A 24,683-nucleotide genomic window follows, 5' to 3' on the forward strand; every position below is an offset into this window, starting at 1 on the left:
CCTGAAGTTTCCTGCCCGTTAGGTCCATTCAAGTGTTTACGTTAAGACAATGCCGTGCCTGTGTTTGCTCAGATGTACTGAATGTGATTGCGCTGATTCTCTGACCCCCTCTCTCCCCAGTGAACAACCCATGTGCAGTGAACAATGGAGGCTGCTCCCACCTGTGTCTGCTCCGTGACGGGGGGCGGGGTCACACCTGTGAATGCCCCGACCACTTCCAGAATGTACAGCTGGGGGGCGTGGCTCGCTGCCTGCCCATGTGCACCAGCACCCAGTACAGATGTGCGGATAATGAGCGGTGAGTGGGAGTTCACCTTAAGAGTTGTACTACTATGCACTTGCTCGCTTCGTATCACATGTCCTGTGCTATAATTGAGGCATTGGTGAGCCCTAAACAGTATTGTCCCTCCTCCCCTCCACAGCTGCATCCCCATCTGGTGGAAGTGTGACGGCCAGAGGGACTGCAGAGACGGCTCTGATGAGCCCTCCACCTGCCCCAGTCGCCACTGCCCACTGGGCCAGTTTCAGTGCAACGATGGAAACTGCACCAGCCCCCACTTCCTGTGCAACAGCAACCAGGACTGCCATGATGGCTCTGATGAAGATCCTGTGCTGTGTGGTGGGTGGCATTTAGCGCTGTCATTTTTGTTTCCGGAGAACACTCTGAGCTCGTAGGAAACATTCTTTGTAATTGTTTGATTACACTGTTTTTAACCTGATGATTTCCCATAACCTTGTGATCGATGTTGTTAAATAGCAGCCGTGTGTGAATGTACTTCAGTGGAGGGTTAAAACTGAATTGACGGTCTGTGCAGCCACTCATCAGTGCGAGACCCACCAGTGGCAGTGCGCCAACAAGAGGTGCATCCCCGAGGCGTGGCAGTGTGACGGGGATGACGACTGTGGCGACGGCTCTGACGAGGAGCCCGCCCACTGCTCCAGCAGGACCTGCCGGCCCGGTCAGTTCAAGTGCCGTAACGGCCGCTGCATCCCTCAGAACTGGAAGTGTGACGTGGACGACGACTGTGGCGACAACTCTGACGAGCCCCTGGAAGAGTGCAGTGAGTGACGCGCCCAACATCACACAGAGAATCGTGTGGTGAAAGCACCCACTCAACTGTAGGGGTTGAGTGGGATTGCTACAGTGAGCCTACTGAGACCCGTTCATTCTAAACTGTGGTAAAATCACAATTAACAGTTGTTTTCTCCCACCAGATATACGATTGAAAGAGTTCCTCTGAAGTGTCTGTCTGCATGTTGTTCTTTGTTATTGACTTCCTTGACGTGGTCTTTTCACAGTGGGGCCGTCTTATCGCTGTGACAACCACACCCAGTTTGTCTGCAGGACCAACTACCGCTGTGTGCCACTGTGGTCTGTGTGCAACGGCCACAACGACTGCAGGGACAACAGTGATGAGGAGCACTGCGGTGAGTCCACTGAAACATCAGTGTTCAGACATAAATCAGCAAATGGTTCAAACCCACGGCGCTGAATAATAACGTTTCTGTATGAGGTAACAACGTGTGTTGGGAGTGAATTAAGGGCTATTAGCAGAACATTACATCATGTGACAGTGGGAGGTAGTGATGGAGAGGGTCTCACCGCCTGCTCCCCGTGAGAGAACTTTCTGGAGTTATGGCTTGTATGCGTTTGTGCGTGTGTGAAATAGTTTGCGTGTGCCTGCGTGAGCGTGTGTGCCGTTGTTCGGGGCCAAGGTGCACACTGTGCTCCTTGTACCGCGCACCGATCCACACTCACCAGGCATGACCCTCCCATCTCTTATCAGAGGCCCTCACTCCATTAGTGCCATCCCCGTGCTAGAGGGGAGATCCACGCTAATCTGTGTTAGAGAATGCAGCGGCAGAGCCAGGTGGAGGGATAGGAGGGATCTCCCCTCTAGCACCACTATCTTTCAAACCACCAGCACTGTGTGGTAGAGACAGCACAGCCGAGCCCTCCTCCTCTCATGTCCTCTCCTATAGACCTGGCATAGCTCAGAGCTCACCCAATTCAGGCATGCCGCACTCCCCTCTGCATGATCAGCTCTGCTTTCATTTTTTTTTAAAAACCAGATGGCACCTCTCAGTTCAAAGCTCTGTGGTCTAGTTATCATCAACTCTGTATTAAACAGTATGATGCACAGTGTTGAAGAATTTCTCATTAATCTGACAGTGTCTTGTAGTAGCACTGGTTGTAGCTGGAACTTTTATTTCAAAGTGTTAAATCAACTAAATGACTGAGGGGCGGTTTCCCGGACACTTTATGAAGCCCAGTCCTGGACTACAAAAGCAAACTTAATGGACAACCTCTTAATCTTTATTGCTTAATATGTGTCTGGTAAAAAAAAAAAAATGCAATGTTTGGGCATAAAACATTTCAAGGAATAACTAAGGATAAGGAGGATAAGAACTAAGGATAAGGAGGATAAGAACTAAGGATAAGAACTAAGGATAAGGAGGATAAGAACTAAGGTTAAGGAAGATAAGAACTTGAGGGAAAGTGTCACTGCAGGCGCATGTATGCGTTTGAGCGTTGTCTTTTGCTTCTTATCTCGTGTCACTGTGTGTGTGCCTATTGTGGTTTCAGAGGAGGTGACCTGTGACCCTCTGGGGGACTTCCGCTGTGACAACCACCAGTGTGTCCCTCTGCGCTGGAGGTGTGACGGGGACAACGACTGTGGTGATGGCTCGGATGAGCGCGCCTGCAGTGAGTTATTCAGTACCTCTACCCACCACCACTGTCTAATACTATATCTAATTAACAACCTTCACCTTAGATCCCTTGGCTGCCTCGCATTGGCACTTTTACACTGAGCCATCATGGGCCGGTTGTACAAGTTGGGCATAACAAGGTTGTAACTCTACCTCATTCATTGAAGCCCAACCTTTTTAAGTTCAACTGGTGCAACCGGCCCTACGTGTCTCCTTAGCAGTTATGGGCTAATTCACATGATTCAAAAGGCTGGATACTTGTAGGTATGGCTTTGAGTGTCTTCTAAGCGATTCTAGTGGGGGATTCCAATGTAGCTCAAACACCGTGAGTCACCCATATGAAATAGAGGTGTTGATGGCAAAGAATGGACATGTTATTGTTTCATCAGATAACAAAGTGCTCTTGTAAAAGACTTAACACTTCTGTCTTTCGGTGCCGTTTAATGTGAGGCGGGCTTATCAGCTGCTCGAGAAACAGCTTGTCAGCATGTCAGTCGGTGGGAGTGAGGGAGTCGGCCACCTCTGCCCTGGAGAATTTAAACAAGTCTGAGAGCATGCCAGCTGATGAGGATAATGTATCTGCTTCAAAGAACAACTACTAATGTGTTGTATGATGAAATTTGCTCGTTTGTTCTTTGTTACTGTGGTGGTAATGCGTGGCGAGAGCACACCTCCAGTGAATTCCATCATGAACTCACCACAGAAAAATGACAGCATGATTGGTTGGGTGCTTCGAGATCGTTTGTTAATGCAAAAAACAAGTCATAGCTCAGCGGCGCTATTGCAATTACCCAATTGAGGGACTAGAACTATGGTATTTGTCAAAGCAGTGGCTGTTTTTGTATGAAATATTATAAAATAAATCCCAGAATAATGTAGTAATATGGTAATACCCTCTGTAATCTGTGTCGACATCGTGTTTGTTTGGACTGTGGCAATGACAACGAATTAAGTCTTCCCTTATGCAGTGCTAATTCTTTAGTTCCCCTCTCTGTGTTCCCCCAGGCCCGCGTGTGTGCTCGGAGAGCGAGTTTCGCTGCGACAATCTGCTCTGCATTCCCGACCGCTGGGTCTGTGACCATGACAACGACTGTGAGGACAACTCAGATGAAAGGGACTGTGGTGAGTGGAGGCTCTTTGTTTTGGTGCTGGCTCTGCTTATTAATGTGTGATGGAATACAGCACCAAGGAAAGAAGCAGTAAAACTTCACCTTTTTGAGGCACAGGATACACAGAAAGGACCACCGAAACAAATTGACTTCTTCTGTTTCCGGTTTCCTCTGGTCAGATTGTGAATTGAAGTCACTTTTCAATGTTTATTTACAGTAGTCGTGAACACAAGATCCGAATCTGAGATACCTCAGCACTTGGCATGACTGAAAATAAGTGAAGTGTATGGAGTGATATTAGTGCCAACAGAAATGGAATTTGAATTCACAAATTGAATTTGAATTGAAATGGTATCATCATGCTTAGTCCGCTCCTGTACTCCATGTCCACCCACGACTGCGTGGCCAAGCACGACTCCAACTCCATCATTAAGTTAGCTGATGACACAACAGTGGTAGGCCTGATCACCGACAACGATGAGACAGCCTATAGGGAGGAGGTCAGAGACCTGGCAGTGTGGTGCCAGGACAACAACCTCTCCCTCAATGTGAGCAAGACAAAGGATATGATCGTGGACTATAGGAAAGGGCGGGCCAAACAGGCCCCCATTAACATCGACTGGGCTGTAGTTGAGTGGGTCGAGAGTTTCATTTTCCTTGGTGTCTACATCACCAAAAAACTATCATGGTCCAAACACACCAACACAGTTGTGAAGAGGGCACAACAACAGCTTTTCCCCCTCAGGAGGCTGAAAAGATTTTTACACTGCTGATACTCGCTGTTTATTATCTATGCATAGTCACTTTACCCCTACCAACATGTACAAATGACCTCAACTAACTTGTACCCCTGCACACTGACTCGGTACCGGTACCCCTGTTATGTCATTTTATTGTTACTTTTTATTACATTTTTTACTTTAGTTAATTTAGGAAATATTTTCTTAACTCTATTTATTCATTATTGGTTAAGGGCATGTAAAGTAAGCATTTCGCGGTAAGGTCAGTGTAGTCCAAATACCTGTTGGATTTGGCGCATGTGACAAATAACATTTGATTTGATTAATACCTACAGTATTAATGATGAGTTGTGTAATCGCACGGCTGTGTTGCAGAGCTGCGGACCTGTCACCCGGGCTACTTCCAGTGTGGCAGTGGCCACTGCATCGTCGACCGGTTCAAATGTGACGGCAACGCCGACTGCCTGGACTTCACTGACGAGACATCATGTCGTAAGTGTTATGTGTCATCATGGATTTGTCAATGGGCTGACGTCAAGTACAACACTCCCAGTGAGCAAAACTTGTTGAAAAGACGTCATTTCAACGGCAAAACCGGTTAACATGACATACTTTTAACCAATTTTACTCACTGGTCTCCTTTCTCCTCAGAGGTCCAGAACTATTATGTTACTACAGCACCCTCTACAGTTATTTATTTAATGTATTTGTCAAACATTTTGATTGAACTTTTATTTAACTAGACAAGTCAGTTCAGAACAAATTCTTACTTACTATAACGGCCTACACCGTCCAAACCACTCAGGAGCCCCCAATCTTAAGTTTAAAAATGACAAACATGAATTTAAATTGTAATGGTCCATTTCTTTCATTTGCAGCAACCCGTTATCCCAATAGCACGTATTGCCCACCGTTCCTGTTTGAGTGTAGGAACCATGTGTGTGTGCAGCCCTACTGGAAATGTGACGGAGACAACGACTGTGGAGACCACTCAGATGAGGAGCTCCATCTCTGCTGTAAGGCCAAAGTCCCTTCAATGCCTACACTGTTCCTTCAATAGTTACATTGTTGAATGAATCCTTTTTCTTTAACAATGAGACATTTTACCTTGAGATTGAGCCTGGCCATGACCTAGGGCCGTATTTATCAAGCATCTCAGAGTAGGAGTGCTGATTTGGGATTAGGTCCTCCTTGTCCTTAATAGTCGGATTTGTTATGATCTAAAAGGGAAACCTGATCCTAGATCACTTTTGAGACGCTTGATAAACACGGGCCCTGGTCTTGTCTCCCTAGTGGACATCCCGTGTGACGCGCCGTTCCGTTTCCGCTGTGACAACAACCGGTGCATCTACAGCCATGAGCTCTGCAACTCGGTGGACGACTGTGGGGACGGCACTGACGAAAAAGAGGAGCACTGTAAGTACGATCGCATGTTACAATACTGTCATATATTGCCCCATCTCCATGGGAGTTTGGAGTACATATAGCCCATCATTGTATGAACATTATGTAGGTAACATCCCAAATGGCACCCCTTTTCCCTTTATTGTGCACTACATTGGACCAGGAGCCATAGGGTTCTGGTCAAAAGTAGTGCACTTTATAGGGAATAGGGTGCCATTTGGGACGAATTTGTCATGTTAGCAAAGGTTATTGTCCATCCGATTGTCCATGTCTTTCACTCTCTGAAATGGTTGACATGATGTGTTGTGTTTGTCACAGGCCAGACCCCGACACATGGGCCCTGTTCAGCAGATCAGTTAAAATGCAGTAATGGCCAGTGCATCCCTCTGCAGTATGCCTGTGACGACTATGACGACTGTGGAGACCATTCTGACGAGCTGGGCTGCAGTGAGTAACCCACCCAACTCAGTAACCACAGTCTTCCCTCTCCATCTCAATCATCATAAACCGTCATCTTATGCTAAGCTATATGGCTGTTTGTATAATACTGTGATAGTATAATAAGTGATAGTAACTGTCAACCCTCATAATGTGACACGTACATGCGCTCTCCCCAGATGTTGGCAGTGGGCGCTACTGCAGTGAGAACATCTGTGAGCACAATTGCACAGACCTGACAGGCGGAGGCTTCCTCTGCTCCTGCAGGCCTGGATACCAACCCAGCCAGACAGACAGGAACACCTGTGAAGGTACAGGAAGCATTAGTACAAGCTGAATGCGGAAACACCACTCTGTACCAATGTCACACTCTTTTAAAACCTCTTATGATTTCCTCTGCTTGTGCTATTATTAACCTTTGGCTTTCTCTGTGTTTTTCCTGTTGTGTTTTGTGAACAGACGTCAACGAGTGTGAGGTCTACGGGACGTGTCCACAGGACTGTCAGAACTCCAAGGGAAGCTACGAGTGTTTCTGTGCCCAGGGCTTCCGCTCAGTCAGCGAGCAGCACGGCATTGAGTGTGCTGCTGAGGGTAAGAGCTTAGCTGGACAAGTCGTTCTGTCTGCGTTCCAAATGGCACACTATTCACCTTGTAGTGCAGCTACGCTCTGGTCAAAAGTAATGTACTGTATAGGGAAGAGGGTGCCATTTGGAACGCGACCTCTGCCTCCTATCTGTTAGTGCTCTGGAGTAGAATGCCTGAATGTTAAAAGGATACTTTGGGATTTTGACAATACTAGCAGATACCCATAGACTTCCAGTCATTGGCTTGCGAAACTACCTCTAACTTACTTCATACTGGACACAGAGACATAAAAATGTTATCCATGAGATCATCTGACTCTGGGGAAGTAGACAAAGGGCCTCATTGCCACAATTACGAAGTATCTCTTTAAGGATGGGAACATATTTCACCATTCTCCATTCCAGGAAACTCACCAGTGCTGCTTCTGCCTGACAACGTGAGAATTCGCCGCTTCAACTTGTCATCGGAGCAGTATTCAGACTACGTGGACAACGCCGAGCACATCCAGGCTCTGGACTACCAGTGGGATCCAGAGGGCATCGAACTCAGTAAGACCTTCACCTCAACTAGTTAACTAGTCAGTGCCATTTGGCTCATGTGAAGAGCATGATACAGTGACTGGGGAGGTTTTCAGCAGAAACATCATTTTTACTCCACTTCACGAGGAACCAAACAGAAGCAAAGGGGCCAAAACGGGGAGGGACCACATTTTTGTTTTTCCGTTGCACACCATTTTGCAATGATGTACACCTCTGAATATGACTCTATTGTGCTCTCAGGTATTGTGTACTGGACGGTCCTGGGCCGAGGCTCTCAGTTTGGCTCTATCAAGCGAGCTTACATGACCACATTCAATGACAACGGCAATAACCCAGTGAAGGAGTTGGATCTGAACCTGAGATATGTTGCTAACCCTGATGGTATCGCTGTGGACTGGATTGGAGGGTACAACTCCTTCATTATTGCTTACTATTTTTGCTTTTAAGAATACATTTTTGCATTCAATCTAACAGCTTATCTTGGTTTCACAGTCACATTTACTGGACTGACGCAGGGACCAACCGAATTGAAGTGGCAAAGCTAGATGGGCGCTACAGGAAGTGGTTGATCCATAATGACCTGGACCAGCCAGCTGCTATTGTTTTGAATCCAGCACTTGGGTACGGAAGTGATCAACTACAGTGGCATAGGGGGCTTCTTTGTTTGTTCCGAAGAAGAGAGAGAGAGAGAGAGAGAGAGTGTCAGTGTGTGTGTGTGTGTGTGTGTGTTCTCTTCATAATAAGCTAATATAGTGTATCCTCTCAGATATAACAGCATTGTGGAGTGATCAACATTTGTTAACAAACACTATGTTAAGCATATGTGACTGTGCATTTCCCAGAACCATGTACTGGACAGACTGGGGCAGGAGACCCAGGATTGAGTCTGCCTGGATGGACGGGCAACACAGGCAGGTTCTGTTGGATGAGGATCTGGGCTGGCCCACTGGACTGACTCTGGACTACCTGAATGGAGACAGGATCTACTGGTGTGACTCCAAGGAGAACATCATAGAGTCCATGAAGCCGGACGGCACCGAGAGGAAGACCATCATGTCAGGAGGTCAGAACCCACTGAGACCTTTCTTAGGGTTGCGTCTCAAATTGGAACCTATTCCCTATATAGTGCACTACTTTTGACCAAGGCCCCTAGTAGTGCATTATGTAGGGAATAGATCGCCATTTGGCATGCAGCCATAGATGCTGCTAACATGCTGCTGATATATTCTTTATAATAACTACTTTATTAACTCCCTTAATAGTTAATGATCGAATCAGACCACACATCTATTGAAATGGTGGCTAATTAAGCATTGCCATTTTCTGCTTCAGATATTGGTAATCCCTACAGCCTGGATGTCTTTGAGGGCCATGTTTACTGGACAACCAAGGAGCGGGGTGAAGTCTGGAAGGCTGATAAGTTTGGGAAGGAGGACAAAGTGAAGGTGCTGACCATCAACCCCTGGCTGACTCAAGTCCGCATCTACCAGGAGCACAGATACAACCGCTCAGGTTAGAGTTTGTCAAGTCTAAAACAAACACGCTGTAGTTTTCTCCTGTCTGGTGAGTAGTTACAGTAGTTACAGGTCTCCTCTTCCCTCTCAGTGCCCAACCCCTGTAAGGATGTGTGCAGTCACCTGTGCCTGATCCGGCCTGGAGGCTACACCTGCACCTGCCCCCAAGGCTCATCCCTGGTGGGCTTCAACTCCAACGAATGTAATGCAGGTATGGTCTATAAAGGAAATCCCATCACATGTGAATGCAGCCTCGCTGCACCATGCACCATTGATCATTGAAATCATACTCTATACGTGCATGGCTGCTCAGACGTTGTTGTGTGACGTTGTGGTGACGTTGTGGTGGCTTTCACTCCTGCAGCCATTGAGGCTCCAGTCTTAATGCCCCCTGCATGCAGATGCATGAACGGAGGGACCTGCTACACTGACGAAGGGGCCCTGCCCAAGTGCAAGTGAGTTCAGCAGCTGGTCTCAGGAAGTCGTTGTCATATTATTATAACATGGAACAACACAGCCACAAGCCATATGAGTGTTTCGTTCCACCCCATGAATAAACATTTGATTTTTGTCTTTTCTTTTGCAGGTGTCCGTATGGCTATGCAGGGACTTACTGTGAGATGGGAAAGTCCAGGGGTGCCCCTGCAGGAGAAGGTACAGTAAAAAGTGAGACAAGAAGATGAACGTCTATATATAGATTTCACCCCAGACGTGCCAGTCTTCATACAACATTTCTGATTGGTGGTTCATGATGAAACAGTTACACAACATTGACTGGGCCAAGTAACATTCTTTTTCGTCATACTGTTGTCTCACAAGTCATTATAATTGGACCCGTGAGATTTGTTTTGACTCAGCAAACACTAAAGCTGTTTTACTTTCCAGTAAAAGATTACTAAGTTCACTAGATAATAAAAAGCCCAACACCATAATCTTTTAACTTCAAGTTGCAGTATGTCAGCAAAGTAATAGGTCATTACCAGCAATAAGTGACAAATTGTTTTCGTTTTGGACTACTGATACATGTTTTACAAACGATTAGTAGAAATATTCTGGAATAAACTTGTTGCTTGCTGACATCTTTGTCTTCAGCAGTTGCTGCACTGTTAATAGTGATTATCATCATCATCATCGGAGTGTTGGCTGTTGGGGTTTTCCTCAACTACAAACGAACTGGCTCCTTAATGCCGTCCATGCTCAATCTACCCAGGTAGGTTCTCAGCTCACCTGCTCTCAAACATCTGTGCTTGCCTCTGTCGTAACGTTTCAAACGAGAGCCTCACATTGTTGTGTGTGAATGAGAAGCCATTTTGTTTTCTGTCTTTCTTTTCCAGCCTTAGCAGTCTGGTGAAAACGGGTGACACGGGCAATGGGGTGACGTTTCGCTCGGGTGACAATGTCACAATGGATCTAGGACCTCCACCCCTCGGGGTGTCATTCAATGACAGGGCCATGCAGTTGGTAAGCACTGGATTGTGTCGGTTTAGCACTTAGTGGTGTCACTGCACCTTCAGACAGCACCATCAGCATTTGAATCCTTTGTTAGGCCTGTGAGAGCCCGGTTGACTTTAGCCCTTTGGACCTCTGATATTGTACATTATTAACAAGACTAAGAGTCAACACATTCCCAGCCAGGGTTGGTTTGCTCTGTAGTTAATAAAGTAAAGCACAAAGTGCAGGGCATTGACTTCATAGTAAGAGCTTGAAATACATGTAGGTGATAGATAGCAATGCTGTTCGAATCACCTTTGATGGACATGATGAATAACAGTACGTCTCGTTCAGGATGGGAACTGCGCAGTGGAAGCGGGGAGGCCGCCAATCACGTTTGAGAACCACCTGTATGCCCCTGGAGCAGCTGGATCGTCTGGTGATCCTGCTGTCATCCACGCCACACAGGTGCGCAAGACAACACTGTTGCATGAACATTCCTAGGGCAGGTTGTATTGACATCATTGTTAAACCAATACTAGTTGTTCTGCACTGTTTTACTCCAAACAGGTGACGGTTACTGTTAGCGGCGAGCAGATCGAGAAGAACCATACAGAGCAGATTGTGAGCACTGTGGACAGTTCAACAGCCAGAGCCAAGCCTGTTCAGGTGACTCTCCCTTCCTGTACTTGTATCATTAGGCAAAGGATAGGGATTATATTGGAACTTACAGCAATGGTGTCCTATTTTTACAGGAGTCAATGTGGAGTGCCTTCAGAAGGAAATTGAAGCCAAGCTTAACTTTTGAAAACCCCATCTACTCAGAGGTAAGTCCAATACTGACTCCCAATGAGCATTTGGGAGGTGACTGTCTCTATGCTTCATATCTCTCAGGACTTGTTCCTTTTTGAGACATGGCTATTCTACAGTGGAGAATGTACTCCTAACTGTTTGAGGTTAGCTTCTGATTGCTCCTCAGAGGTGAACAGATGTTGGGTTTGTGTTGACCTGTTTTCTGCTTAGTCATCCCCTTATTGTTTTTTTCAGATGCAGAATGAAAAAGCAGTAGGAAGCAATGAGGACAGTTCCTCCACTGACCCCTCTCCCTTTACCCCAACCGCCAACCGCCTTAAGAGGGATCGTCCCAGCACCTACTCGCCAACTGAGGACACTTTCCAAGACACAGCGAACCTCGTCAAAGAGGACAACGATGTATGACCCCCTTTCTCACAGATTGGAATCAGAGACACACTCTCCTTTGCACAGAATCCCTTTTTATACGTAGCCTGTCTACAAAACTAAGATTGATTTGTGAAAATAAATTAGACAAACATTTCTTTAGCATACAGAAAAGAGGTCTGTTCACGACTATGCCTTCTGATATTTCTTATGCCAATTCTTGTTTCGTGATTCTTTTTTTTATTGTGATATACTGTATGTATATCTTTGCACTGAAACTGCTGATAGAGATGTTATAAATATGTTGTACATTTGTAAATTTGAACAGTACGATTTTTGTTGATAATCTATTTCCAACAGCCAAGAGGATATTATCTTATCCATAATGCTTCATAAACAAAACAAAGAACAGGTGGAGTGCATTGTGAATTAGGACAATGTTTTTAAAGGATAATTCATTATTTTTGCCACTGGTCAAAACTGAATGTGTATGCATTTCATCTGGCATGTTTATATACCTCATTTCAGGGCTTATAAAAACAAACAAAGCTAAACAAACACAAACGGATCCAATTCCTGTGCTATTACCATAGCTTTCCTAAATCTATGGATGCTGTCAAAATAAAACTATGAAAATTCAGAATATCTCAAAGGATAGTATGCTAAGCATACTTACATGGTAATTAAGATCAAAATGTTAAACAATGTTCCCTGACTTTTTTTTGTTGCATATTTAAATGAAAATTATCATATTTTAGTTTTTTTTTTAATTGTATGAATAATGATGTCCTCTTTCAAATTCATTTGGAACAATACTTGAATATGCCCATGATTTTAGTGTGTGAAGATGTATAATTTTGGACACATCCAGTGACTCTCTGGAGCTGGTAAAGTCCAATAGTAAAATATCCATATCTGGAGATACAGAATTTGGTCAGGTCATTAAACAAAGAATCTGACTGTAATTTTCTAAACATGGGCTATAAATCCTGTGTTCTTGGGTTGATTGTTTTGTATTTTGACAAAGAACAAATAAAAACTGTATCACTGATCATTCTGAATACTGTATGCTCAGATGGTTTTCTATATAGCAAAGTGAGAGACAAAATGTATGCTGCTGAGACGTAAAATGAATACATTTTTTGTTTTGTAACACAATCTTAATGTTCTGTTTTTCTTACCTTGAAATATAGTGTGATTAACCAAAAGTCTGTTTGAGAAAATTAACTAACTCGGATGCATAAAAACCTCTAACACACACACAAAGTGTATTTTGTAGGCACCAACAGGAAGATTTAATATCAATATTCATGAATTATTCCCTATTTGCACTACATACACCATTGATCATCTATGTAGTATCAACATCCCTGAAATGCAGTTAATGAATGTAATTCAATCTAAAATGTATCATAGATGTGCTTGATAGAGGGAAAAAGTCCACTGGCTTGTGTTTGCCACACCCACTTGGTTTGCATGGATCTTTCTGTCGCCTTTCAGTGTATATCTCTAACTCGCACTGCACAGTTACAGTTACATAATAAAATGCTCAGAAATCAATCAGTAGTTTACAGAGTTTAATGTAATGTAAAACAATGTCTCAGTACCCAAGGTTGTCAGAGAAGGCCTCCACACCATACTTGGATAGACAGTAGTCTCCTCCATTGAGGGAAAGCCTCCCCCGGGGATACTGGCAACATTGACCACGCTTCCTTGAGCCTTCTTTAAGAGTGGGAGGAACTTCAGGGTCACTTCAATCAGACCTATTAAATTCACATCCAGAACCTTCCTGAAGTCCTCCAGCTGCATCCATTCAGTGGGGCCTATAGGTGAGGTCCTCCCAGCGTTGTTGATCAGTCCCCAGAAACCTGACTCAGAGAGGTAGAGTGAAATATGTGAGTGAAAGGTACCCTGCCAGGGTTGATTTATTTCCATCACAGAATTAAAAAGCAATGTTGGACTGACCAAGATATTTTCAAATACATGATACTTAAAAGTTTCAAATCAATACATTTTGATTTGAAATCTTTTGGACATCAGAGCAACCTTGAGGGAATACTATTTGAGTCAGGAAATTATGTTCATATGATATGTAAGATATACAAAACCTTGCAGAGAGCCTATGCAGCTGACAATCTCTTAGAAAACTATTTTAACTATTGGAACCCGATGGGTTACACAAAATTGCTCTGGTCAATCATCTTGAAAAAAAAAACGTAGTAACCGACACAACCCTGTACATTGCCACTGTTTAGTAAAATAAATGTTGAAACAAAGTATTTTCCACTCAGAGAAGGCTTCTATTGTACTGAACAAAAATATAAATGCAACATGTAAAGTGTTGGTCCCTTGTTTCATGAGCTGAAATAAAAGATCCCACAAATGTTCCATATGCACAAAAAGCTTATTTCTCTCCAATTTTGTACACACAATTGTTTACATCCCTGTTAGTGAGCATTTATTATTTGCCAAAATAATCCAGCCACCTCACAGTGGCTGATTAAACAGCATAATTATTACACAAGGACACCTTGTGCTGGGGACAAGGCCACTCTAAAATGTGCAGATTTGAGGGAGTGTGCAATTGGCATGCTGACTGCAGGAATGTCCACCAGAGCTGTTGCCAGATTTGATGTTCATTTATCTACCATAAGCCGCCCCCAACTTAATTTTAGAGAATTTGGCAGTACGATCAACCGGCCTCACAACTGCATACCACTTGTAACCATGCCAGCCCAGGACCTCCATATCCAGCTTCTTCACCTGCAGGATCATCCGAGACCAACCACCCGGACAGCTGATAAAAATCTGTGGGTTTGCACAAACAAAGAATCTCTGCACAAACTGCCAGAAACCGTCTCAGGGAAGCTCATCTGCGTGCTTGTCGTCCTCACCAGGGTCTTGACCTGACTTCAGTGGGTAAATGGTCACCTTTGATGGCCACTGTCACACTGGAGAAGTGTGATCTTAACAGATGAATCCCAGTTTCAACTGCCCGGGGCAGATAGCATGTATGGCATCGTGCGGGCACATGGTTTGCTGATGTGGACAGAGTTCACCATGGTGGCAGTGGGGTTATGGTATGGGCAGGCATAAGCTACAGACAACAAACACAATTGCATTTAATCAATGGCAATTTCAATGAACAGAGATATCTTGATGAGGTCCTTAGGCCCATTGTCGTGCCATTCATCCGCAGCCATCACCTCATGTTTCAGCATGATAATGCACGGCCCCATGTTGCAAGGATCTGTACACAATTCATGAAGTTGAAAATGTCCCAGTTCTTCCATGGCCTGCATACGACAGCGTGTTCCCGTTCCCACCGTTATCCAGCAACTTTGGACAGCCGTTGAAGAGGAGTGGGACAACATTCCACATGCCACAATCAACAACCTGATTAACTCTGTGAAGGAGATGTGCCGTGGCTGCACGAGGCAAAAAGTGGTCACACCAGATACTGACTGGTTTTCTGATCCAAGCCCCTACTTTTTTGTTTAAAGGTATTTCAAATCAAATCAAATCAAAATTATTTATATAGCCCTTCGTACATCAGCTGATATCTCAAAGTGCTGTACAGAAACCCAGCCTAAAACCCCAAACAGCAAGCAATGAAGGTGTAGAAGCACGGTGGCTAGGAAAAACTCCCTAGAAAGGCCAAAACCTAGGAAGAAACCTAGAGAGGAACCAGGCTATGTGGGGTGGCCAGTCCTCTTCTGGCTGTGCCGGGTGGAGATTATAACAGAACATGGCCAAGATGTTCAAATGTTCATAAATGACCAGCATGGTCGAATAATAACAAGGCAGAACAGTTGAAACTGGAGCAGCAGCACAGTCAGGTGGACCGGGGACAGCAAGGAGTCATCATGTCAGGTAGTCCTGGGGCACGGTCCTAGGGCTCAGGTCCTCCGAGAGAGAGAAAGAAAGAGAGAATTAAAGAGAGCATATGTGGGGTGGCCCGTCCTCTTCTGGCTGTGCCGGGTGGAGATTATAACAGAACATGGCCAAGATGTTCAAATGTTCATAAATGACCAGCATGGTCGAATAATAGTAAGGCAGAACAGTTGAAACTGCACTATTTGTGACCAACAGATGCATATCTGCATTCCGAGTCATGTGAAATCCATAGATTAGGGCTTAATCTATTTATTTTGTCTGATTTCCTTATATGAACTGTAACTCAGTAAAATCTTTGAAATGGTTCCATTTATATTTGTGTTTTTCAGTGTAAATGTAATCCTACATTGATGCCCCCTAGTGAAACCTGTGTCCCATCAATAGCTAGTTGAATTCTGGGAATGTCAAATGGCAATGAATCTTTAACCAGATATTTTAAATCTACTATAATCCCAGCTGGGTGTATGCAGCAAACCTTTAATAAATCTTCCATTCCATTTAATCTGCTTGTGAAAATGTGTGAAAGAATACATGGCATGCTTGTGGATCTTACACCACATATACTGTATTTCATTCTATAGGGGTTATGTGGTCTATGTATAGAAGTAGTATTTCAAAGCTTGGGGCCGCCATAAATCAATATGTTTTAGTGTTCATTTGAAGGAAATAGATTAAAGCTTGACATTAAAGCATGAATATTGCAATTAGGCATCTAATTAAAATCCCATAGATAATTTCTGTAATGCAGAACAAACTTAGCGGATGACTAGCAAAAGTTTGTCATCACTGTGTCCATATTATGGCAGGTATTCTAGATGTTTCCTCGGCAGCTCTCAGGGTGACAGTGGTTTGAAAATATGCAGATTTATGGGTCAGTTAAGAGGGTTGCGAGGTAGTCAACCACCCCTATCTCGTTTTTATCTCTCCCGGTGCCTGCCTCTGACTGGCACCCTATCCACCCCCTGAACAGAACTGTGTTCAGTCTGAGAGAGGCCACAGCCTTCAAAATCCGAGCCACCTTTCTCAGTGAGACGTGGGGATATTACATGAAACCCCTTTCGGTCAAGCCGACTTGCCACCACATTTCCAAATCCTCTATCCACTGTCCGTGATAAAGACATGTTTCTTGTCAAAATCTTCCATCTTGAAAGAATCTCTAATAAACCAGGTGATGGTTATGGCTGTAACTGAAATGAGTGTGGAAGACAGGGCCAAATGTGATAGACCAACAAATATGTTTTATTTCATGATACATTTATTGCAATGTAATACATTTTTATTTTATTTTTAATAACAGACAAGGAACTTTATCAATCTCACCTGAGAGAAATCTACCAGGTATTCTCTTCAGAGACCACAGGGAAGACCTGTAAGGAGTCATTTCAGTTATATAAGGGTATTTCTTCAGTAACACATTTTTTTCCGTCTTCTTCAAAACACTTACACCAGAGAAAGCTGGGTCTAATTGCTCATTCATTTGAATAGTTTACGTGTTTGCCAGTATAATAAAAACACCACAACAGTAACGACAAAGTGGAAAAGGCTGTTTAAAAAATAATGAGTCTTCAAAATTAGACAATAGCTCAGTGTTTAGAGCATAGGCCTAAAATATTATTCCTTACTTTATTTTCATAATGCTATTTATTGCTTGTGTGTGTCCTCCAACTTCATAATCCTCTTCTATCTTACTTATAGAACTGGTACACAGCTGAAGGATTCAATTATTGTTTTATCATAATCACATGCAGCAATGCACCTGATCATAAGCACAGTTGGCTGCAAGGTGCTCAAAGCTTTTTATATGACATACAGTACCAGTCAAAAGTTTGGACACAAACTCATTCCAGGGTTTTTCTTTATTTTTACTATTTTCCACATTGTAGAATAATAGTGAAGATATCAAAACTATGAAATAACACATATGGAATCATGTATTAACCAGAAAAAGTGTTAAACAAATCAAAATATATTTTATATTGGAGATTCCTCAAAACATCCACCCTTTGCCTTGATGACAGCTTTGCACACTCTTGGCATTCTATCGACCAGATTAACCTGGAATGCTTTTCCAACAGTCTTGCAGGATTTCCCACAAATGCTCAGCACTTGTTGGCTGCTTTTCCTGCACCCCGCGGTCCAACTCATCCAAAACCATCTCAATTGGGTTGAGGTCGGGTGACTGAGGAGGCCATATCATCTGATGCAGCACTCCATCACTCTCCTTCTTGGTCAAATAACCCTTCCACAGCCTGGAGTTGTGTTGGGTCATTGTCCTATAGAAAAACAAATGATAGTCCCACTAATCACAACCAGATGAGATGGCGTATCACTGCAGAATGCTGTGGTAGTCATGCTGGTTAAGTGTGCCTTGATTTCTAAATAAATCACAAAGAGTGTCACCAGCAATGCACCCCAACACTATCACACCATCTCCTCCATTCTTCACGGTGGGAAACACACATGCAGAGATCATCCATTCACCTACTCCTCATCTCACAAAGACATGGCGGTTGGAACCAAAAATCTCACATTGGGACTCATCAGACCAAAGGACAGATTTCCACCGGTCTAATGTCCATTGCTTGTGTTTCCTGGCCCAAGCAAGTCTCTTCTCCTAATTGGTGTCCTTTAGTAGTGGTTTATTTGCAGCGATTCAACCATGAAGGCCTGATTCACGCAGTCTCCTCTGAACAGTTGATGTTGAAATGTGTCTGTTACTTGAACTCTGTGAAGCATTTATTTGGGTTGCAATTTCTGAGGCTGGTAATTCTAATGAACTTATCATCTGCAGCAGAGGTAACTCTGTGTCTTCCTTTCATGTGGTGGTACTCATGAGAGCCAGTTTCATCATACCGCCTGATGGTTTTCGCAATTGGACTTGAAGAAACTGGACTTCCAGAGTGACTGACCTTCATGTCTTAAAGTAATGGACTGTTGTTTCTCTTCGCTTATTTGAGCTGTTCTTGCCATATTATGGACTTGGTCATTAACCAAATAGGGCTATCTTCTGTATACCAACCCAACCTTGTGACAACACGACTGATTGTCTCAAACGTATTAAGAAGGAAAGAAATTCCACAAATTAACAAGGCACCTCTGTTAACTGAAATGCCTCCCAGGTGGCTACCTCATGAAGCTGGTTGAGAGAATGCCAAGTATGTGCAAAGCTGTCAAGGCAACAGGTGGCTACTTTGAAAAATCTCAAATACTACATCATGTGCTGTTTCATAGTTTTGATGTCTTCACTATTATTCTACAATGTAGAAAATAGTACAAATAAAGAAAACCCTTGAATGAGTAGGTGTGTCCACATGGCTGACTGGTACTGTACATGTCTAGCAGGGTGAAAAAAATCTTCATTTGAGAAGCTCAGCAGGCTATTGGGTATTTCTGGTCAGAGAGAATATAGCTGAACAGAAGAAAAATGTCTAAATTCAATTCAACTACAACTCTTTTTGTAATAATTATTTCTGATTCCTTTAGTTGGAATTAATGGTAGCAAGTCACAGGTATATCAGAGTAAACATATTTTGATCAGGAATTTCTTGCACTGTAAGAGTTAGCTTTTTAATAGGAAGAATTTGCTGCAAGTCATACAGTGAGCTAGGGTACAAGCTAATAGTTCTAACAGAGACAGAATATCACTTACTGTATGTATCAAATGGACTCAATGCAACCACCGCTTCATTTGAATTACTGAAAATCTCTCCATTGGTTTTATTATCAGACCAGGGAAACAGACAGGACAAATCCAAATGTCTAGACAAAATGCAATTCACAACTCTGTTTAAGTTTGAAAACAAATTAGTGTTCTTTTTTTCCCCATTCATTGGTTGAATCCCATGCTATACACCTTTTTCCAATGACATTTTTCTTCTTCTCCTGTGGGTGTAAATAAAGACTTCCTCCTACATTCGGTCAGAGAACCATTAACATTAAAGAATAGATCCTGTTGGTTTGGCCATATCTTTTAAGAGCATTTTGTCTGCGATCCACGTTGGCAGGTAGGACATAGGCAACCATAAGAACTTGGCATCCCAGCCAGGTGAGTAGCGGGTACGAGGGTGGACAGCAGAGATGGCGTGCTCCATGCAGCTCACAACCTTCATCAGGTCCCCATCCAGCAACGTCGCAACATTCTTCTCCAATGTAACATTTGCTGGAAGAAAGGATTTGCCTCAATCAACAAGCTTTTCGACATCTTGGAACACAATGAAGAAATTGTATGTCTGACTGTTTGAGGTCTAGGTCAAAGGCAGGCAGGTTGAACTTGCCTGACTGCTCAGTTCACTTGCTCTGGGCAATCCTTGTCAATTCGTTCTTGGAGTGTTTGTCATTCTGTCACACAGGTTACGACAATCCTATTTGCATCTATCATATTACAGCAGCATGCACAGATTCATGCGTGTTAGTTTTGTAAAAAAAAATGTTTTTACCTCTCTCTGGGTAATCATGTCCATATTGATCCTTGATTTCTTCAGGCAATTTGTCCCACAATGTCTTCACATTTTTTCTCAGGAGATGTAGATCAGTCACACTTGTTTTGAAAAATCCTGGTTCCAGACACAGGACTTTAACTCCAAAAAACGACATGTTCATCCTGGAATTCAAAAACAAGAATATGCCACAACAAACATGAATACGTCTGCATTACAGTATTCATATGAAGTCGGAGACATAGAAAGAAATGCTCTGAGCATCACAGTTACAAATTCAAATAAGCGTGATACAGTATATGCAGTATATATACAGTATAGACAAAAAAACAGGGCCTCTCACCGTAGACTATCATTGAAAGCCTCCACTCCATATTTTGACACACAGTAGGGACCCCCGAAGGCGCTTATCCTCCCAAACACACTGGCCACATTCACCACCCTGCCCCTGGCCTTCTTGATGAGGGGCAGGACACTCAGAGTCACACCAATGACTCCAATAAGGTTAACATCCAACATGGACTTGTAGTCGTCGACGTTCATCCAATCACAGGGACCAGATGGTACAGAGACTCCAGCATTGTTCACCACAGCCCACAGACCTGCAACGGCATGAAAGTAGGGCATAGTTAAGTACCAACATCACAGCCACAGCAGGACACAGGCAGCAGTCACAATGAAGGATGGAGGAAAACATTCCATGCCTACAGGTGTCAACAAGTGCTTACATGCCAGTTGTCACACGTGGGAGTGAGGTCTCTTTCAGTGAGAAGGTGTGTTCTGAGATGTTGGGTTAACTTGTTGTTTGTGGTTGTAAATTCCATAGTAACGGTTGACACTGACTCATGGTAGTAGAATGAATGAGTAGACCAGTAGTCGGCCTAGATACTTGGATATTTTTGAATTTCCAAACGCTTCCCCCAATTTAAGTCAGAAAAGTCTTAGAGGCAATTTTTTTTACAAGAGTTTGGCTAGACTGGTCTTCAAAGACACTCACCCTTCTCCCCAACCAAGGTTTTGATGAATGCTGTTGCTTTGCTGACACTGTCAGTGCTGACGACATCCAGGTGGACTGTGTTCAATCGTTCAGTAGAGACCTTCTTCAGTTCATCCTCCCCCTTCTCAGTGTAGCAGGCTGCGATCACACGGAAGCCCAGCTTGTCCAGATGTCTGGCCAGAAGGTTCCCGAACCCAGAATCACAGCCAGTGATGTAGACATATTTCTGTCCTTTATTGGGTACTCTTGAGAGTTCCCTGTACCAGCGGAACACAAACCAAAAAGCCACCAGTCCAAGAATGTACAGGAACATTTCTGAGACAGAAGAACGAGATTCATTCAGATAAACACCTATTTTTCATCATATTACAAATTGTACATTTCTATTGTTCTTTTTTGCAAAGAGAGTAAAATAGTCAGAACATAAAATGATATGCCCCCGATTAACCTTCATTTGTCTGAGGAACAGATAGTAACAGCTTTGGTTTAAAAAAAAGGTACATTTCCATCCATTTCAATTGGATTTTAGAAGCAAATTCATATCAAATCTGCTGTTTGCCTTAAGTTCTTCAAGTATTTAAGGTTCTCTCTGGTGTGCGACTGCAAGTTTAGCTTAGTGACTAATAGGGATAGGCATGAGTAACTGAGTACTCCAGTATGCGAACAGATGTCAAAGCTCGATCTTTAACCAGATATTGTTTTTAAAATCTAATACTGAAACTATTTGGTAGAATGTGCTTTGTGGCTGCCCAATCAGGTAAGTTACATTTGGTCTTGAAACCAACGTTAACACTCTAGTGTTCCATTTGTACATGTGCATTTGTGGGCCACAACAAACAAAAAAGAACCAAGCCAAGCATCACACAGTTCTTCTCCCTAAATTCTCTTTCCCCTCTGTCTCTCATCCCCTTAATTGCATTCCGACCACTGCCTACACAAATGTGCTGAGTGCGCACGCAAGCTCCCGTTACGTCTATAGAAATAAATGCTTATAAACATATCTAACTGATGGCATACACAAGCTACATTCCTTGCCAAATGACAACAGTTTCATCACAAATTCAAAATCTACTGGTTGATTGAAGTAGGAAAATATGTGTTCCAGCAATGAGATGCAGTTTTGGAATAATTGCATCCCGTCTACTTCTGCTTAGGCTATTTTGCGAACTGCTAGTGCCATTAAGAATGGGTTAGCCTAGGACAGGGATGGGCCTGTGGATCAATATCACTGAAAAAAGGAACTCATTTGGGGTCTCAATTGACCGTTTAGTTACGATAGTAGAATATACAAGGTGCAATTTCAAAATGTAGTTGTGCCTCAGAAGTGTTTCTGTGTAAGTCGCTCTGGATAAGAGCGTCTGCTAAATGACTTAAATGTAAATGTTATGTCAGTCACTGACAGTCACTCAATTAGCCGATGTCAGCCAACATGTTTTGGGGTAAATTAGTCTAGCGGCTAGCTATCAAGGTCAAATTACTGCCCCCATTGATTTTGTTAGTCACTCTCACTCAGATATCATTAAAAACTGCAAACGTTTCTCTCCACCCTATGGCAAAATGTGTAGGATTGCAGGAAATTAGCAGTTAAACAAAATGTTGCTTAGGGCTCCCAAAACGCTAGGGCCGACTGTCTGCATGTTTGGGTATGGGCTTGGATGTGGGTACGCAGACTAGTGAGTCACTGTGGCACCTCATGATGATTTCAGATTTTTCTGTGGCCCCCACCCCATTAAAAAGTTGCCCATCTCTGGCATAGGCTATAGCCCCTTAAACATAGCCCGGTTCCACACTGAAAATATGCAGGAAAAAAAACATTATTTTGATAAAGACAAAAAGCTTTTTTTTCCATCAGAATCATTAGGCAAAGGCCTACTAAAAACAGATGTTGCCATAATTCATCACCATGCAGTGTTCAATACAGAATTGTTAATCCATTTTGAAAACATACATGTCCAAAGAACAGGTTTGAAACCCTAAAAAGAAATTGTCTTTCAACTTGCCAAATTGAGCCCTGTTTCGAATAATCACTCTGAGAATAATTGTTCCAGATATACAAGATGCACTTCACACTGGCAGCTTTTTTCAATTGGACTACAGTTATTTTTTTTATTCAACCTTTATTTCACTAGGCAAGTCAGTTAAGAACAACTTATTTACAATGACGGCCAAACCCGGATGACACTGGGCTAATTGTGCGCAGCCCTATAGGATTCGCAATCACGGCCGGTTGTGACACAGGCTGGATTCGAACAAGACTGTCTGTAGTGATGCCTCTAGCGCTGATATGCAGTGCCTTAGACCACTGCGCCACTCGGGAAGGTTTATAATTTTAACAAATAATGATAGTTTTGACCACTATGTGTTATCGATTATGGCTAGTAGGTTAAACTATGTATTGAGAAGAAAAAAAATAGCCAGATAAATGCCTCACATGCTTGGACAACATTTACATTAACCTACAACAGCACCCAAAACGGCGTTACATGGTCAATCCATAGTCTGCATTGGTTGTGCAGCATTTAAAGTGATATGGTCTCTGCAGAAGTCAGGGAATCCATACGTCTGGTGCTTCGCGGAGCAGCTGTCAAGGAAGTGAGTTTGTGTTATACAGGATCTCGCGCGCCCCCACTTACCGTCAACCAATCATGTCTGTGCCGTGTCCTCTGCATTGTTACAAAATTTGAGAGGCGCACTGCGATACCGTACAGAGTTCCCGACCACATTTTCAGATTAAGCATCATTTTAGATCTACAGTTTTTTTTTTAAAGTGCCCACTTTTGGCATCACGTGATAACGATGCCCCTTTCAAAGCCCACTAGACAATCAATACCAAGACCGGCACAACACATATTTAAAATAGACAAAAGAAATATGAAAATGGTTTCAGATTCGGACGCAAAGCGATACAATTGTCTCGTTAGAAGTAATAACATATTTCAATAACCATGTCAGTAGGCAGTTAGTTTACGTGAGTGACTATTCAGTCATTGGTGAACTGCGACTTTTGCAACTTTGTCAACTCATCAAACGGTTGTCCTTTTTGTTTATAGCTTTTTAACTTTTCATGTTCATCAAACATTGAACAGTCCGATTAATATACCTTCCTCAGAAGTCAAGATATGGCAAAGAAACGTTACTGACACACTTACCCCAGGCGACAAACGTACGCTCCTTGAGTTGCTGGTAACAACAGTGACTCGTTTTTTTTCTTTCCCTGTGTAATTCACCTTCCGGTGTGTGTGAAATATTGCTCTGTCAGAAAGTTTGGTCAACTATTTTTTGATAGATGGTAGACGTCCTCCATCTACTGGACATTTTAAGTTTACGTTCAAATGTATTCATATGCACAGGATAGACAGAAGTTTACATACACTAAGTTGACTGTTCCTTTAAACAGCTTGGAAAATTCCAGAAAATGATGTCATGTCTTTAGAAGCTTCTGATAGGCTAATTGACATAATGTGAGTCAATTGGAGGTGTACCTGTGGATGTATTTCAAGGCCTCCCTTCAAACTCAGTGCCTTTTTGCTTGACATCATGGGAAAGTCAAAAGAAATCAGCCAATACCTCAGAAAAAAACATTAGATCTTCACAAGTCTGGTTCATCCTTGGGTGCAATTTCCAAATGCCTAAAGGTACCACATTCATCTGTACAAACAATAGTATGCAAGTATAAACACTATGGGACCACGCAGCCGTCCT

At 43.2% G+C, this 24,683-nt stretch overlaps 2 protein-coding genes across 6 annotated transcripts in view; one reads left to right on the forward strand and one right to left on the reverse strand.

Annotated features, from left to right (window-relative positions):
- LOC118367093 (low-density lipoprotein receptor-related protein 2-like) overlaps positions 1–12,809 on the forward strand; it is a 58,256-nt gene extending 45,447 nt beyond the window's left edge. For 4 of the 5 annotated variants that reach the window (XM_052493821.1, XM_052493824.1, XM_052493823.1 and 1 more), the window contains 26 exons: positions 121–298; positions 423–619; positions 816–1,061; positions 1,300–1,428; positions 2,588–2,707; positions 3,718–3,834; positions 4,937–5,053; positions 5,440–5,577; positions 5,855–5,977; positions 6,284–6,412; positions 6,583–6,714; positions 6,863–6,994; positions 7,393–7,536; positions 7,768–7,933; positions 8,020–8,148; positions 8,370–8,590; positions 8,860–9,039; positions 9,133–9,252; positions 9,406–9,496; positions 9,628–9,695; positions 10,134–10,251; positions 10,376–10,502; positions 10,827–10,940; positions 11,043–11,141; positions 11,228–11,299; positions 11,520–12,809. In XM_052493821.1, the coding sequence (XP_052349781.1) occupies positions 121–298; positions 423–619; positions 816–1,061; positions 1,300–1,428; positions 2,588–2,707; positions 3,718–3,834; positions 4,937–5,053; positions 5,440–5,577; positions 5,855–5,977; positions 6,284–6,412; positions 6,583–6,714; positions 6,863–6,994; positions 7,393–7,536; positions 7,768–7,933; positions 8,020–8,148; positions 8,370–8,590; positions 8,860–9,039; positions 9,133–9,252; positions 9,406–9,496; positions 9,628–9,695; positions 10,134–10,251; positions 10,376–10,502; positions 10,827–10,940; positions 11,043–11,141; positions 11,228–11,299; positions 11,520–11,690 (3,578 nt within the window). In that variant the 3' untranslated portion in view covers positions 11,691–12,809. The remainder of the gene's footprint in view (positions 1–120; positions 299–422; positions 620–815; positions 1,062–1,299; positions 1,429–2,587; positions 2,708–3,717; positions 3,835–4,936; positions 5,054–5,439; positions 5,578–5,854; positions 5,978–6,283; positions 6,413–6,582; positions 6,715–6,862; positions 6,995–7,392; positions 7,537–7,767; positions 7,934–8,019; positions 8,149–8,369; positions 8,591–8,859; positions 9,040–9,132; positions 9,253–9,405; positions 9,497–9,627; positions 9,696–10,133; positions 10,252–10,375; positions 10,503–10,826; positions 10,941–11,042; positions 11,142–11,227; positions 11,300–11,519) is intronic. The other variant, XM_052493822.1, reaches the window with a different exon arrangement.
- Positions 12,810–19,101: 6,292 nt separating this feature from the next.
- LOC118367094 (retinol dehydrogenase 7-like) lies at positions 19,102–24,196 on the reverse strand. Its single transcript, XM_035750130.2, has 5 exons — positions 24,131–24,196; positions 20,982–21,296; positions 20,328–20,586; positions 19,985–20,148; positions 19,102–19,707 (listed from the first exon to the last, which is right to left on the reverse strand). Exons 2-5 carry the CDS (start codon positions 21,292–21,294, stop codon positions 19,484–19,486), a joined length of 960 nt encoding a protein of 319 aa, XP_035606023.1. The 5' UTR covers positions 21,295–21,296; positions 24,131–24,196; the 3' UTR covers positions 19,102–19,483.
- Positions 24,197–24,683: the final 487 nt, after the last annotated feature.

This window comes from Oncorhynchus keta, chromosome 34, assembly GCF_023373465.1.
Source record: "Oncorhynchus keta strain PuntledgeMale-10-30-2019 chromosome 34, Oket_V2, whole genome shotgun sequence".
Lineage (NCBI taxonomy): Eukaryota > Metazoa > Chordata > Actinopteri > Salmoniformes > Salmonidae > Oncorhynchus > Oncorhynchus keta.